General features: G+C 49.5%; 1 protein-coding gene across 1 annotated transcript in view; it reads left to right on the forward strand.

The window, feature by feature from the left end:
* The window catches only part of NUMA1 (nuclear mitotic apparatus protein 1), a 36,258-nt gene that overhangs the window by 8,828 nt on the left and 12,950 nt on the right, over nucleotides 1-14,480 (forward strand). Inside the window, 12 exon segments of the mRNA XM_070383795.1 lie at nucleotides 1,485-1,570; nucleotides 6,558-6,598; nucleotides 6,601-6,636; nucleotides 7,936-8,018; nucleotides 8,717-8,797; nucleotides 10,081-10,168; nucleotides 11,412-11,532; nucleotides 12,065-12,222; nucleotides 12,505-12,622; nucleotides 12,700-12,817; nucleotides 13,051-13,191; nucleotides 14,291-14,413. Of these exon segments, the coding sequence (XP_070239896.1) occupies nucleotides 1,485-1,570; nucleotides 6,558-6,598; nucleotides 6,601-6,636; nucleotides 7,936-8,018; nucleotides 8,717-8,797; nucleotides 10,081-10,168; nucleotides 11,412-11,532; nucleotides 12,065-12,222; nucleotides 12,505-12,622; nucleotides 12,700-12,817; nucleotides 13,051-13,191; nucleotides 14,291-14,413 (1,194 nt within the window).

Here is a 14,480-nt window from a genome sequence, read left to right on the forward strand (position 1 = left end):
GAGGGGGAGGGACAAATTAGGGGTATGGGATTAACTGCTACACTAAATAGATAAGCACCAAGGATATACTGCATAGCACAAGGAATTATTTGCAGTGTTTTGTAATAACCTATCATGGAGGATAATCTGCAAAATTCTGAATCACTGTGAAACAATTTTGTCAATCAGCTACTTCAATTAAAAAAAATAAAGAGTACATTTAATAGAATGTACTCATTTGCGCATAACTGCTACTCTGAAGTTTTTAAAAATACCTTGTAAAGCAGGATATGTCTCCCTTCTCCTTCAGTCTTGCATATGTGATTGACTGACTTAGCAAACTCTTCCTTCCTAATAAGGAATCGCAAAGGTAAACTTTAGCCCAGACTTCTGCACTTGGTACCAGTGGAATTTATGAGGTTTTCCTGTAGAAGTCAACCATGCGTGCTTGTTGAATACCCTGTGTACCTGGTTCATCTATGTGTGACTGCTGGTGAACTTTCTAGCGGCAAAGACTGAGTTAGATGAATGCCTGCCTGAAGGCCAGGAACGGGAAAGGTGATGGAATCTGAATTGACACGTTTTTCTTTGGGGTTTGTAGCTCTGCATTTCCTTCCTCCCTCCTTTTTTCTTTGTTATCGTGTGTTCCCATCGTTTCTCCCTGCTTCAGCCAAAGTTTCATGTCTGGAAAGAATTTAAAAATGCATCTATTATGAGATTTTATATCTGTGTGGGAGTATATAAAATATACCTGATATTTAATATCAACTTTAAGTGGATACAAAATTCAGATTTCAAGAGCTATAAAATCAAGAGATACAAAGGGCTGTAAATATAACATCTGAGCTGTAAACATTCAAGAAATACAAAGGGCTATATAAAAAAAGCCTTTCTTTTTCCTACCCCTCACTCCCAGCCTCAGGTTCCTCTCTTGGGGTACAAGTTTCTTTCATTCTTTCTAGAACCATTTTATGCCCAATTACATTTAAAATACACCTGAGTGCTGGAACATTCTAGGAGAACTTAAGCTCTTATTCAAAGGATAAGAAGCCAAAGGAAGGACTCTGAGAGCAGTTTTCAGGTGGCCTTTAGTGGATGAGTTGGTGCAGCAACATTCCTTTGCTGAAATTAAAAGTCCTAGAATCGCCTGTTCCTGCATTCCTTTAGCTGCAACTATAGGCACTCAGAAGGGGCACTAGCAGGAAAGAACCTGCCTGCCAATGCAGTGAGACATAAGAGATGCGGGTTCGATCCCTGGGTTGGGAAGATCTCCTGGAGAAGGGAATAGCAACCCACTCCGGTATTCTTGCCTGGAGAATTCCATAGACAGAGGAGCCTTGCAGGGTACAGTCCAGGGGGGCGCAGAGAGTTGGGTACGACTGCAGCAACTTAGGACGCACACAGGCACTCAGAACAAGCAGAGTTGCCAACACCTGGGGAAAGGAGCAAACCCCAGAGCTTTTTGCACTAGACGGTTTCACCAAGTGCTTCCCTTTGCCTCGCAGGTGAACAGTCTGCGCCTGGCTGACCCGGTGGAGGCTGTGCTGCAGCTGCAGGACTGCGGCGTCTTCATCAGGATCATTGACGGCATGTAAGTCTGCACTGCCTTCCCTGCAGCCTCTAGTGCAGCTGTAGGCTGCGGTGGGAACTGCATCTGTTTCCTTTCCTGGCTGGCCAGAGAGCGCCACCGGATTGGAACGTCTTCCAGTCACTGTGTGTCTCTACGAGAGAGGTTTCACTCTGGTCCCGTCTTGAGGCTTCCTCGCTCTTTCGTAGGAGAGCTGCCACGTCTCTGTTCTCTGGGAGCCTGCCCTGGCATTCCCTGTCCTCTTGTCTCAACAAGAGTCTTCTACAGCCCTCCTTATCTCACAAGATCATCCTTACCTCACAAACCCTCTTTGCAACCTTTGGGGCCAGAAAGAAGAAAGGGGAAGCTCATAAACTTGAGAGAAAGAAGCAGGACCTAAAAATCTTTTAACTTGTTAGCACTGCACAGATTTATGCTTTTCTAACCCATTAGCGCATTTCTGGGGTTTTCACCTACCTCATTTAACTTATTCTCTGAGGTCAGTTAGCATTTGGTAAGCTGCTTGTCATGTAGCCAGGATCTCAGTTTAGGCCTCTTCGTTTTAGATCTGTGTCTTTAGCACATTTCCTTTGAACTTCACAATTATCTGCGAAATGAGTGGAGTGGGCCCTCCTTCTCTTGCCTCACCTTTCTGGAACCCAGCAAAGATGGGTCAAGCCATAACCTATATTTATCTTTTTAAAGCTCATATGGTTCATCTTGTTTCCTGTACCCTCAACTTTAAGGAATTATGAAGGGCAGACTGACTGACCTTTTACTTCTTTGTGCTATGGGCAAAAGTACAGGCAAACCATGATGTAAGGAATTGGGGGGACAGTGGAGAGGACCGACTTTCCCAGTTTAAAGGAAAGCACAATAGATGCTGAGTCCCCCAGACCAAGATCTGAAGTGTTGAGGCGTCCTATGTGGCTCAGTGATAATCTGCAATGCAGGAAACACAGGTTCGATCCCTGGGCCAAGAAGATCTCCTGGAGGAAGAAATGGCAACCCACTCCAGTATTCTTGCCTGGGAAATGCCATGGAGACAGGAGCCTGGCGGGCTATAGTCCATGGGATCGCAAGAGTCAGACACGACTGAGCGACTGAGCACGCACACACCTGTATGCGTTGTATCCACACACAGAATGGGGGAACTGGAATTCAGCATCTCTGTGAAGCAGGTTGGCTGCATTTATAGGCAGCAGCTCATTGACAGGGAAACAAGGTAGAACTGAACTTGTCAAAGGCAGGGTCTGGGTCTAATTCATCTTCAGGTCCTCTACACCTAACTTAGGACTGCAGTGATTAGTTTTAATTAATGTTTGTTAGGTGAAAATGAGTGAATGAAAATACAGTTGATATTCTAGTGGGGCTGAGTGCCCCCACGACAGATGTGTTTGCTAGAGTGGGTTTTTTTGGTTTTTTAATCTTTTGAGATTTATATTGATAATGAGATGTCTAATATGATTTCTTAAAGGTCCCTTTGGCTCTGACTGGCCCACTTGCCTTAGTGAAGGAAGCCACTGTATTTCTTATTTTGGTACAGACACTGCCATTTTCTTTTCTTTTGGTTGCACCGCATGGATTATGGGATCTTAGTGTCCTGATCAGGGATAGAATCTGGGCCCTGGTAGTGAAAGTGCTGAGCCCTGATCACTGGACTGCCAGGGAATTCCTGGACACCATTTTTTTTCCCGGTTACCCAGACACAGGACATTTCAGCATCATTTTGAATTCTCCCCTCACCTGGGCACTGATTTCTAATGTCACCATCTTCTCAGTTTGTCCTTTCAGGAGATTTCTCACATCCCTTCCTCTCCCTCTGGATACCAGACTCTCATGACTTCATTCTTCTCTAACCTATTCTTAGTCCTGGGTATCCCTGTAGTGTGATCTCAAGACCTTCCTCCATCCTGCTTTCAAAACTGTGTGCTCAACAGCTCATGGATCTCAGCAACTCTTCATTGCCAAGAGGTTGAAATCTAAAAACTTCAGTTTGGGTATTCAGAGCTTTCATCAGGGGCCCATTTCTTCCCTCCAGTCTTGTGTCTTGCTCATTTCTACCTCTACACCCCACTCTGTTTTGTTTTTTTTTTTTTGATCTTGTAGACTTTCCTAAATTCTGACCTTTGTTAATTGCATCATCATGGTACTGCGTAACTTGTTCTTCCCCTTGTTGCCTATAAACTGGTAATTAGATCTAAATTTAGCTTAAGATTTTTTTTCAAGGATACTTCATAGATGGAGTTGTGCACCACCTGTAAGTCAGCATTTTGTAACTCATAATGTAACTAGTAACCATTTTGCAAACCCTAATGAAAGCACTAGATCTAGGCAACTAACATCAATGGCCAGTAAAACCATTAGGCTGGCAGTAACTAACCTACAATTTAATTTTAACATCACCAAAGGAGAGACAGCCAGGTATGACTTGTAACAGATAATAGTGTGCAGCATGGGTGGATCAAGCTTTTGCTTTTGAGGAGATAAATTTCCTTGCCTGATGACAAAAGCAGTAGATGTGCCCAGGGGTACGGATGTATATCCCTGGTTTAGCCACTGTAAGTTTATAACCCAGTGGGAAATTTGCATAAGGCAGGTCAAAATTTCAAGATGCCCATTTTCCAAGTTATTTTCTAAGGTGCTGCCTGAGCTTTAGATTAGAAGAGACAGGTGGGGAGAAGAGTAGCAGTGGGGAGAGAGTGAGTGTGTGTGTTGGATGGAAGTGCTACTGAAATCCCAGGTTAACCCTGATCACAGATACTGGGCAATGCTGACCAACTTTCTATGGGAAAACGTTATTGGTGAATGTGTTCTGGCTGATTCGTTTGTGATGCTCCTACTGTTGCTAACAGAAATCAGACAGCTGGTTCTCAGGGAAAGACAGCGGAGGAGGGCTAGGTTGGCAGCGGATAGCATCTGTGGGAATTGAACAAATGCTTGTTCCTTGGCCACTTGGCTTTCTGTCTCAGAAAATTCATTAGAGTCAATGCCTCTGACAAGTTTCTCCATTTTTCTGTGTGTGAATTCAGTTCAGTTCAGTCGCTCAGTTGTGTCCGACTCTTTGTAACCCCATGAATTGCAGCACGCCAGGCCTCCCTGTCCATCACCAACTCCCGGAGTTCACTGAGATTCACGTCCATCGAGTCAGTGATGCCATCCAGCCATCTCATCCTCTGTCGTCCCCTTCTCCTCCTGCCCTCAATCCCTCCCAGCATCAGAGTCTTCCAATGAGTTAACTCTTCGCATGAGGTGGCCAAAGTACTGGAGTTTCAGCTTTAGCATCATTCCTTCCAAAGAAATCCCAGGGCTGATCTCCTTCAGAATGGACTGTGTGTGAATAGCCTGAACGAAATAGGCTATCCCATCTCTTTGATATCTGCAAATCAAAGTTCAGTGGAGGCATTTTCCCAGAAAACTTAAAGCCCTGATATTTGCCTTACTGATGTTGATCTCTCCTCATCCCAGTTAAAAGCATTCCTCATCGGTCAGTCAGCCCATACGTACTCAGCACCTGCTGTATTCCTACCTTTCAGCTCACACAGAGTGGTCACTTATAAATGATGTGCATGGGTCTGTGAGTGTTGTAGGAATGCCTGAAAAGGAGGGGGAGACATGACTAGCAGTGGTTCTGTTTGGCTTCCTGCCAGAGATGAGACTTGAATGCAGTTTTCTTAAAGGATGGGCTGTGTTTCCCCAGGACCAGCGTTCTCCAAAGCATGTTCCTTGCAACTGTGCTATATCAGGGGCTCAGTGGTAAAAAAATGGGTTTTGTGGTCAGATATGTTTAGGAAATAATGCGTATTATGCCTTCTTCTTTAGAAAATGTTCAGTTGGGTTTAACCCAGTATTTCTCAAACATTTAACCGAAGTACCATGTTTATTTTTTTTATCAAATGGAATACACTTAGGTAAATTACTACTCTGTGATGAGGCAAAGAAAGAGTCACAACATTCCACAGTGTGGGTGGGTAGGGAGGATGGCTCTTTTGGGAGTCTGAGGAGATTAGCATCTCTGAAGGAATTTGTAGGTGTCCCTAATCACAGACCAGCTACCCAGAGTGCTGCTTGTGGGGCTTCCCTTGGAAGAAGCCTTTGTAATCACTCTGGAGCTGGACAGAGTAACTCCCAGTCTTGGCTGGGATGCTTCTGTGCTTTGCAGGGGGATTCTCAAGTCTGCCCTGCCCTCTGGAAAGTTGATTGAAACCTGGAGATGTGGGATCTGAATAACAGGAGGCCTTTTAATCAGTATCTTCATCTGTAGCCTCGATTGAAAAGTCAGCTTTCTAACGTCTAAATGAGGGTAGTCACTTCTGAAAATGAAACTGCATTTAGCCAAAAGGGCTGGGGCCAGGCCTGTATGAGAGCGCCCCCTGCTGCTCCCTGCCGTCCTTGCTCTTCACACTTCGCTCGCCTTTCCACTTAAACCAGCGTGGCGAAGGTCACAGATCAAGAGTGATCGTCCCTTGGCCTGGCCCCTCAGAGGCCACCTCAGCCTTCAGCCTCGTGAGTGCTGAACTTTGCCGGGCCACTTGAGAGCCTTGTTCCCATCTGCTCTGTCAGTTCTTGGATCTGATTTCCTGTTTCCATAGTCCTCTCACTCTAGCCGCACACATAGTGCACCCGCACTTGTCCTCTTGTCACGTGTTCCCAGGCGTCCTGACCTTTTACACTGAGTCCTTCCGGACTATTGACCCCAACTTCCCCTTCATCTGTGCTCCTCCATCACTTCTCGGCCTGCTTCCCACAGAGCTTTTCCATATTCACAAATAGGGTGGCAGAGTGCCGTCTTTTCCAGGAGGGCCTCAGGCCTCAAGTCCCCACTTCTCAGCCACCACACAGTTCCTTCTGGGTAAATGGTGTCTTCTCCCCTGCTTCCAGCGCCTGGCCTGGCTCTCCATCAGATCCAACAGAGACCCAGCCTGAAGGGATGGGAAGGTGGTAGGTAATGCAGTAGCCAGGAGGGAAGGCTGGCCAAGTACTCTGGTTCTAACACGTGTTCTTTTTCTAGCCTTGGCACTGATGAGGGGCAGCAAATCCTGCAGCGGCCGGTGCCGAGAGACTGGAGTTTGTGTGCAGTTTTCTGCAGAGTAAGCGCCTTTCTTCCTGGCTGGGAAGGAGCTGCTTCCTGGGGCTCGGGCAGCCAGAAGAACCAGGTCTCAGGTGTCGGGAGGGGCAGAGGCTTGAGGCCGCCCACTGTGTGCCACCGAGATGAGTATGGCCAGGGTGGCTTCTCTGAGTCTGGCCTGCACCAGTTGGGGGAGAGTATCACTACAGTCCCAGAGTATGAGTCTGGGATCCAGGTAGAGCAGGGGGTTGATTCTGGGGACTCATTACCTTGGGTTCCCATTCCTTCCGCTGCAAGGAGACAGAAAGATCCATGTTACCTTCTTCCCCTTGCTGGGAGAACAGTTTGCCATGGTAACCCTAAATTAATTGCGTAAGTCATAGGTATAGGGGCACAGGCAGGGCAAGAGAGAGATCTTGCCCTTCTGTTCCACTGTTCGTGTGACCTTTCTAGACATGGGTTCCCTGTCTATAAAATGAAGATGATTAATAATTGCTCTTAAGATTGACGTGCAGAGTAAATAAAGATACATGCAAAGCTTCTAGTGGGCTTCCCAGGTGGTGCCAGCAGTAAAGAAACTCCCTGCCAATGCAGTGAGACATAAGAGATGCAGGTTTGATCCCTGCGTTGGGAAGATCCCCTGGAGGAATGCATAGCAACCACTCCAGTATTCTCGCCTGCAGAATCCCATGTACAGAAGAACCTGCGGGCTACAGTCCACAGGGTCAGAAAGAGTCAGGGGCACCTGAACAGCTGAGCACACGGGCAGTCAGAGCTTCCAGCGCAGTGCTTGTCAGCCCCTCCCCCATAAGGCTGTGGACACAGTTCTCACCTTTGATCCAGGCGCTCTCTGCCATCCCCAACTCAAGAGGCTTATCAGAAGGGTGATGATGGATTAAGATAAAGCAGGGTATTAGTAATTGAGCCCAGCCCCCCTGGCAGCATAAGAAGCAGGTATCCCCCCCAACCCTGGTCTGACTCAGCTGCAGGCAGGCTTCCTCTGCACCCTCAGTTGGAAGGAGACTCTACAGTGACCTAGAATCTGGGCTCCTTCCTCTGTGGTGCTGAGGGGGAGTTGGTGTGTGGGTGGGTGAGTGCTATGTCAGGCCCCAAATCTGCTGTGAATTCCCAGCCTGTTTTCTCCTTGAACTGTCCCTGTAGTCCTTGGACTAGCCCAGGATAGAATTAACTTCAGGTGGAAATGTGCGTGTCGTCTCCTGGCCCCACCAGCCGTTCTGTTCCTCTGACTGCGAGGTGTTCTGATTATCTCAGGGATGGTTCTAGGAAATTCACCTTGTTTTCTATATTATTGTCATTACAGAAAACCGAAAACATCCCTCTTCTGCAGAATGCTTGGTGTCAGTGCAGAAGGTGATGGAGGGCTCAGAGCTGGAGCTAGCGAAGGTACCTGTGGAAAACGAACCTGATGGGGGTGAAAGGGTGGCACCAGAGGGGCCTGCGGGGGGGCCTTCTCTCAACCCACAAGTGGTGGGGGCTTTATTTCTGAGCCTTGTGGAGGTTGGTGGTAGGTCTAGGCAGCCACCTAGCTGAGGCTTGATTCAGTCAAGGATTTTAGCCCATCCTAATGACCAAGAGGTTTACTGGACCATTACTGTGGCCTCTCTGGACAGCTGTCAAGAGTCAGGCCTTAGCCGGCTGTTGTCATATTTTTCTTTTTAGCTCAATCCAGTTCACTCCCCTTCTGTTTCTGGGTGCTGTCGTATGAAGGATGCCTTAGGTGTCATACCCTGGGTTCCATGAGTGCAGGGATTCTGGCTCCTGGCTTTTTGCACAGTGAGCACTGAATCCTCGATCAAGAGGGATGGGGTGGGGAGAGAGGTGGGAGGGGGTTCAGGACGGGTGACACATGTACACCTGTGGCTGATTCATGTCAACGTATGGCAAAAACCACCACAGTATTGTAATTAGCCCCCAATTAAATAATTTTTTTAAAAAGAAGAAAAGTGTTTCCTGATACAGTTAAGGGCAGCGGCCTGAGGCTGCTGAATTCTGGGAGAGCTCGGAGTCCCCAGAACAGGGCAGGGGTTGGGGCCTGAGCAGAGAGGCAGCCCTGCTCAGCAGCCCCTCCTGCTTGCTCCTAGGTGGCCATGCTGCTGCTGTACCACTCTTCCATGAGCTCCAGGAGTCTCAGGGACTGGGAGCAGTTTGAATACAAGATTCAGGTAAGCCCTGCGCGTCCATCCCACCCAGCAGGCTTGCTTGCTCATGTTTCACCCCATGCCAGTTGTTTTTCTCTAAACAACATGCATTGTTCTTTTTAAACATTATGTTACAGTAGTAACAGCCATTCAGTATAGAAAGTCTGGAAAATACCGAGAAGCACAAAGAAGGAAATAACAGTTGCTGGTAATGGCATTCTCAGCAGTAACTGCGGACTTTTAAAGAATATACGTCCAGGCCCTTTTCACGTACATGTGTTTAACTGTACCTGTACGTGAACTATGTTTGGATAATACATAGAAACTATTTTTCCTTCTTGTGTGTGCTTCTGAATGTTTAAGTGGGTGTTTTACACAGACTGTCACTCCATTTCACCCTCCTTTCCTCTAGTAGGACGGATCAGTGAGGGCGTCTTTATCTATCGTGACAATCTAGCTCAGAGCGGTTGCCCCTCTTCCCTCCTCTGCATGGTCCCTAAGTGAAGGGGAGTTGGTGCATCTGCTTCATTAGAGAAGGAACTACCTGCCGTGCAGTCCTGATGTTGTCCTTGCTTCCTGCGTGAGCAGCTGTGCTTTGTTTAGAGCAGCAGCAGCTGGGGTGCCAGCGGGCCATGTCAGTGACTGGCAGGGCGGTGTCCGGAGAGCTGCGGCCTTGCACGTAGTGGTGGAAGTGTTGAGTTCACCCCCTTTCGTACTCACTTAGCTTGTGGCTTGTCACAGGTCGGGGTTGTAATGCTGTGGGAGGAACAAGTGGCTCCTTCCTTCCTTTAACGTTTTCTCTGCTTTAAGCTGATCATAGACCAGGTAGAAAGAAATTCTAAAGAAATAAGGAAAATGGCCAGAGAAGTCAGATCAACTCTGTAGCTTTGGAATTCAGACAGCGAAGGCAAGATTTTACAGCTGAGCTGGTGGTTAAGCCCTGCATGAGCCCCAAAGGTGTTTTCACTCAGACAGAGAACAGCGGTAAGGGCCAGCTGGGAGGGGCCAACAGAGTTCTGTGTAAAAGCTTTCTGACTGGGTTGCTTTGCTTACCTATTCTCATCTCATGGTCAGGAGTGAAGTCAGGTTGGACTTCTGTCTGATCCTGGGTGCATCTTTGGGGGAAATGAGGGGCTGGGGACGAGTAGAGTGGAATGTCTTTGGTGGGACATTCGGGACTGGACCATGGGGCTCTGAGGGCAGGGATGGGTTCCAGCAGACTCTTAGGGCACCTCCAGGATGGTGCCCTCCATCCCTGCAGGCCTCCCGAACACCTCAGTGATGCTCTTTCTCTGTCTGTGGCCCAGGCTGAGTTAGCCGTCATTCTCAAATTCGTGCTGGACCATGAGGATGGGCTAAACCTAAATGAAGACTTGGAGAGCTTCTTGCAGAAAGGTAAGTAGGGGCCATTCCTGACGATCCCGTCTTTTCTGAGCTGGGGACTGCTAGGATCCTGAGTTGTCGGGAAGTTCTGGGGGTTTGTCCCCACACAGGGCGCTGAGTAGGTGCTTAGGAAACGTGTGGAACATGGAGTGACATGACTTCTGGCCATGTTGCCTTCATCCCAGTTTCCACAGAGCTCCTCCTTGTGCCTGGCAGCAGCTCAGCAGGACATTTGTAAGTGATCATGTCTGCTGTCAGTTCTCCTGGTTTACCCCACTACCCACATGTACATCTTGTTTTGTTTTTTATTGTTTAAACAGTCATTACTCTTGACTTACAAGCTGGAAGTACACAGTTTTAGAAGACTGTTATTCCTTACATATTGTTCGTGTTCTAGGTGGGAAGGCAGATACATAAACCAGAATATATGATGAGAAAAAAGTGCTAGAACAGGGAGGTATTGAATCTACCAGGCATCTTGCTGGAAGTACAGTCAAGAGTGAGAGTGCTGCCTGTTGGGAAGAGCCATCTAACGACGACAGGTGTCTGGTGGCAGGTCTCGGCACATTCACCCAGCCCCTGGATTTGGTATTCCTTGTGTTCAGGTTCCCCGTGAGCAACTTCAGGTGGAGATGTTGTAGATGTGGGTGTAGAATGCAGGAGAGGGCTCTGGGCCAGGCTGTGGGCTTGCACGTTGGTATATGGATGGCCACTGAGGCCTTGGGTACTGTGGGCAGAGCATGCAGGCCCCATCAGAACTCTGGGGCTTGGTGGGCAGGTGGGTGGGAGAGGAAGGAGCGGGTGCGGGAGAGGGAGCCCGGGTGTTAGAGGCAGGAGGGCCTTGTGAAGGTCGCCATGAGAGCCAAGAAAAGAGGAGATTTTGAGAAAGAAGTCATGCTGGCAGTGCACGATTTCAGAATGAGGGTTTCAGTGAGGAGGCTGCTGGTTCTGACTTGAGAGGCCACTGGGACTGAGAGGAGTCTGCTCAGGGTTGGCTTGAGGGGAAAAGCGTGAGCGCTTGGTCCGGTCTCTTGAGTACAGAGTCTGGGCAGGGAAGCCCTGTACATTGGCTTAGGGCACTGACTGCTGGATAACCCAGACCCCAGGCTTCAAGCTCTGCCCAGCCTTCTTCTGCAGCTGACATATAAGTGTCTGGATTCATCCCCACTAAGGCAAGTTCTCAAATAGCATAAAGATGCAAATCTGTCCACCTCTTACTGACCTCTCTGTGGCTTGTCTGCTCCTTCCACTCCAGCTCCTGTCCCTTCCCCTCGTTCCAGCACCATCTCTGAAGAGCTCTCTCCACCCAGCCACCAGGCCAAGAGGGAGGTTCACTTCCTAGAGCTACAGAAAGTTGCCTCTTCCAGCGGGAACAAGTATGTGCTGTGCCTCTTCTCCCAGGATGGGAGGCCCTCGACACCCAGCGCTCGGATCCCTGCCTCCAAGGGGCCAAACTGTTGACCAGCCCCTGAGTCATCAGAGAGCTTGGAGTATCTTACAGACCTGTGACGTCCTCCCCTATGTCAGGATCAGTGGGGGACTTGGTTGGGATCTGTCCTGGGCAAAAGGCCTGTCAAAGACTGGTCCTTGTTTATGGGATTTCTTGCTTTCTTGAAGACTAGGCTAAAATCCCTTAGTGCAGTTCTGTAAAGGCAAAGAGAATGCCCTCCTTTTGCAGCTGTGGGGGGTGGGGAGGCATAGAGAAATTAAGACTTGAAGAAAGAAGAGGAGCTTTCTCTAGGTCACGTCATAAAGCACGAGGTAGCACTGCAGGCAGAACCCAGGTATTTGGGCCTCGCCCCCGTGCGCATACCCACAGAGCCCCCTGACCCCCACCCGCGGCTTTGGTTGCTTCCACCCTCAAGTCTTGGGCTCTGACCATGGCATCTGGGCCATCTCCTTCCGCAGCTTCCTCTCAGGTTCTCCAGCCTCCCCCATGGGTGACATCTTGCAGACCCCACAGTTCCAGATGAGGCGGTTAAAGAAGCAGCTTGCAGATGAGAGAAACAATCGAGACGAGCTGGAGCTGGAGTTGGCTGAGAACCGCAAGCTCCTCACCGAGAAGGGTAGGTACCTGGCTCGCTGGCGGATGTGTGTGGACGGGCAGCATTCAGGATTTTCATCTGGGAAGGTGCTGGGCTTGTCTGAGGTGTGGCCCTTCTGCCTTCTGTGTTGTCTCCTCTGCTGGCCCGGGAGCCGAGCTCCTCCCTGGGCCCACTGGCTGACCCCTGGAAGCTGGTGCTATCCGTGCCCCCCTCCTTCTTTCCCTGGACCAGCTGCCCCCTTCCTCCTCCCTCCTCGCTCCTCCCCTCATCCTGGGTTGAGTCCTCTCCTCTCCTCCGGGGCAGATGCGCAGATAGCCATGATGCAGCAGCGCATTGACCGCCTCGCTCAGCTCAACGAGAAGCAGGCGGCCAGTCCGCTGGAGCCCAGGGAGCTGGAGGAGCTGCGTGGCAAGAACGAGAGGTACGGTTCTCCTGCTGTCCTTCTGCGCCCGGCACAGCGGCCATGTGCTCTTTCCTCACTGGCCCCCTCTCTCGCAGCCTCACTGTGCGGCTGCATGAAACTCTGAAGCAGTGCCAGGACCTGAAGACAGAGAAGAGCCAGATGGATCGCAGAATTAACCAGCTTTCTGAGGAGAATGGGGACCTTTCCTTTAAGGTGAGAGTTGGGGTTTCTGGTCCACACCTGGAAGCCTGGTGCAGCTGAGTTGGTCTGTACAATTCCCCCAGAGGATTGAGGAGAGTGTCCTCATTCCTTAATTGGCTACTGCCAGGGACGGACTGGCTGGTGGCCGTAAATTTTGATTAGTAGTCCTGTGCTCAACAGGCAGACAGCAGTGGTTCTGGCAGTTTTGACCCTGTGTGACGGGGGTTCCCTCTTGTCTGTCTCAGCTGCGGGAGTTTGCCAGTCACCTGCAGCAGCTCCAGGGGGCCCTCAACGAACTGACAGAAGAGCACAGCAGGGCCACTCAGGAGTGGATGCAGAAGCAGGCGCATCTGGACAAGGAGCTCGGCACAGCCCTGCAGGACAAGGTAGCCCTCTGCTGTGGGAAGTCAGGGCCGCGGCCTTGACCACATGCCCAAAGCTGAATGTCGTTTACCTCTGTGGGACCTTTGGACTTCCCTGGTGGCTCAGATGGTAAAGCTTCTGCCTCCAATGCAGGAGACCGGGTTCAGTCCCTGGGTTGGGAAGATCTCCCGGAGAAGGAAATGGCAACCCACTCCAGTATTCTTGCCTGGAAAATCCCATGGATGGAGGAGCCTGGTAGGCTATTGTCCATGGGGTCACAGAGTCGAACATGACTGAGCGACTTCACTTTTCACTATGGGACCTTTGGGAATTATGCTAACTACTCTTCAAGGTTTAATAGTGTGCTGTAATGGGCTTCGGTTCAGTATACCTGTATATCCTGTCTCTGCTGTTTACAGGTGTGGCTCTTGGACAAGTTACTTCTTTCTAAGCGTCTTTTCCCTAAAATGGGAAAAAGAATTAGTAGCTACCTTATTGTCTGTTGTAGGATAATGCATATAGAGCACTGAACACACATTGTCTGGTACGAGGTGAAGTTGCTGAGATTATTGTTGCTATTAAGAACGCAGCTCTGCCACGTATTAGTAACCATGTAGCCCCCGGACAAGGCACTTAACTCGTCAGCTTTGGATTCTTACTCTGTAAAAACAGTAGGGATGGTAGTTGCTACCTCTGGATCTGTTGGGTGGATTAAGACAGGCCCTGGCCCATTGTAGTTGCGTAGTGAACAGTGGGGTGAAGGGGGGCAGGGGATCAGGGGTGCTGTGGCTACTGCTGCTGTTGGTGTTCAGACAGGGTATTTTAAGCTGCTGAGTGTTTGGATGCTCTGAGAGCCAAGACATGACCGAGGAAGGGTATACAGTGAGGAAATCTCAAGTAAACTCAGAAGAAATGAGCAAGTCACCCAACTTAATTTAGCCCTGGGACTGGGGCTGGTAAGTCAGGTCTCCATTCGTTTCTGCCAGTTTGCTCCTAGGTCGGGGCCAGAGGAGATCTTGGTAACAAGGTAATGGGATAATAATATTGATGCTCACAAGGGCTTGTGTGGCAAGCTGGTGCCTCTTTGATTTCTGTTAACCTGGGGCTCTCATTTACTTCCAGAAATGCCTTGAAGAGAAGAACGAAATCCTTCAGGGAAAGCTTTCACAGCTGGAAGAACACTTGGCCCAGCTGCGGGAGAACCCACCCCAGGAGAAGGGTGAGGTGCTGGGTGACGTCTTGCAGGTAGGGACTCGGGCAGTGGTGACACCTGTGGGCTGGGGTGGCTGCTGACCCGTGCTCTCCATGTTCA

The sequence above is a fragment of the Bos mutus genome, chromosome 15, assembly GCF_027580195.1.
Source record: "Bos mutus isolate GX-2022 chromosome 15, NWIPB_WYAK_1.1, whole genome shotgun sequence".
In the NCBI taxonomy this organism is placed as follows: domain Eukaryota; kingdom Metazoa; phylum Chordata; class Mammalia; order Artiodactyla; family Bovidae; genus Bos; species Bos mutus.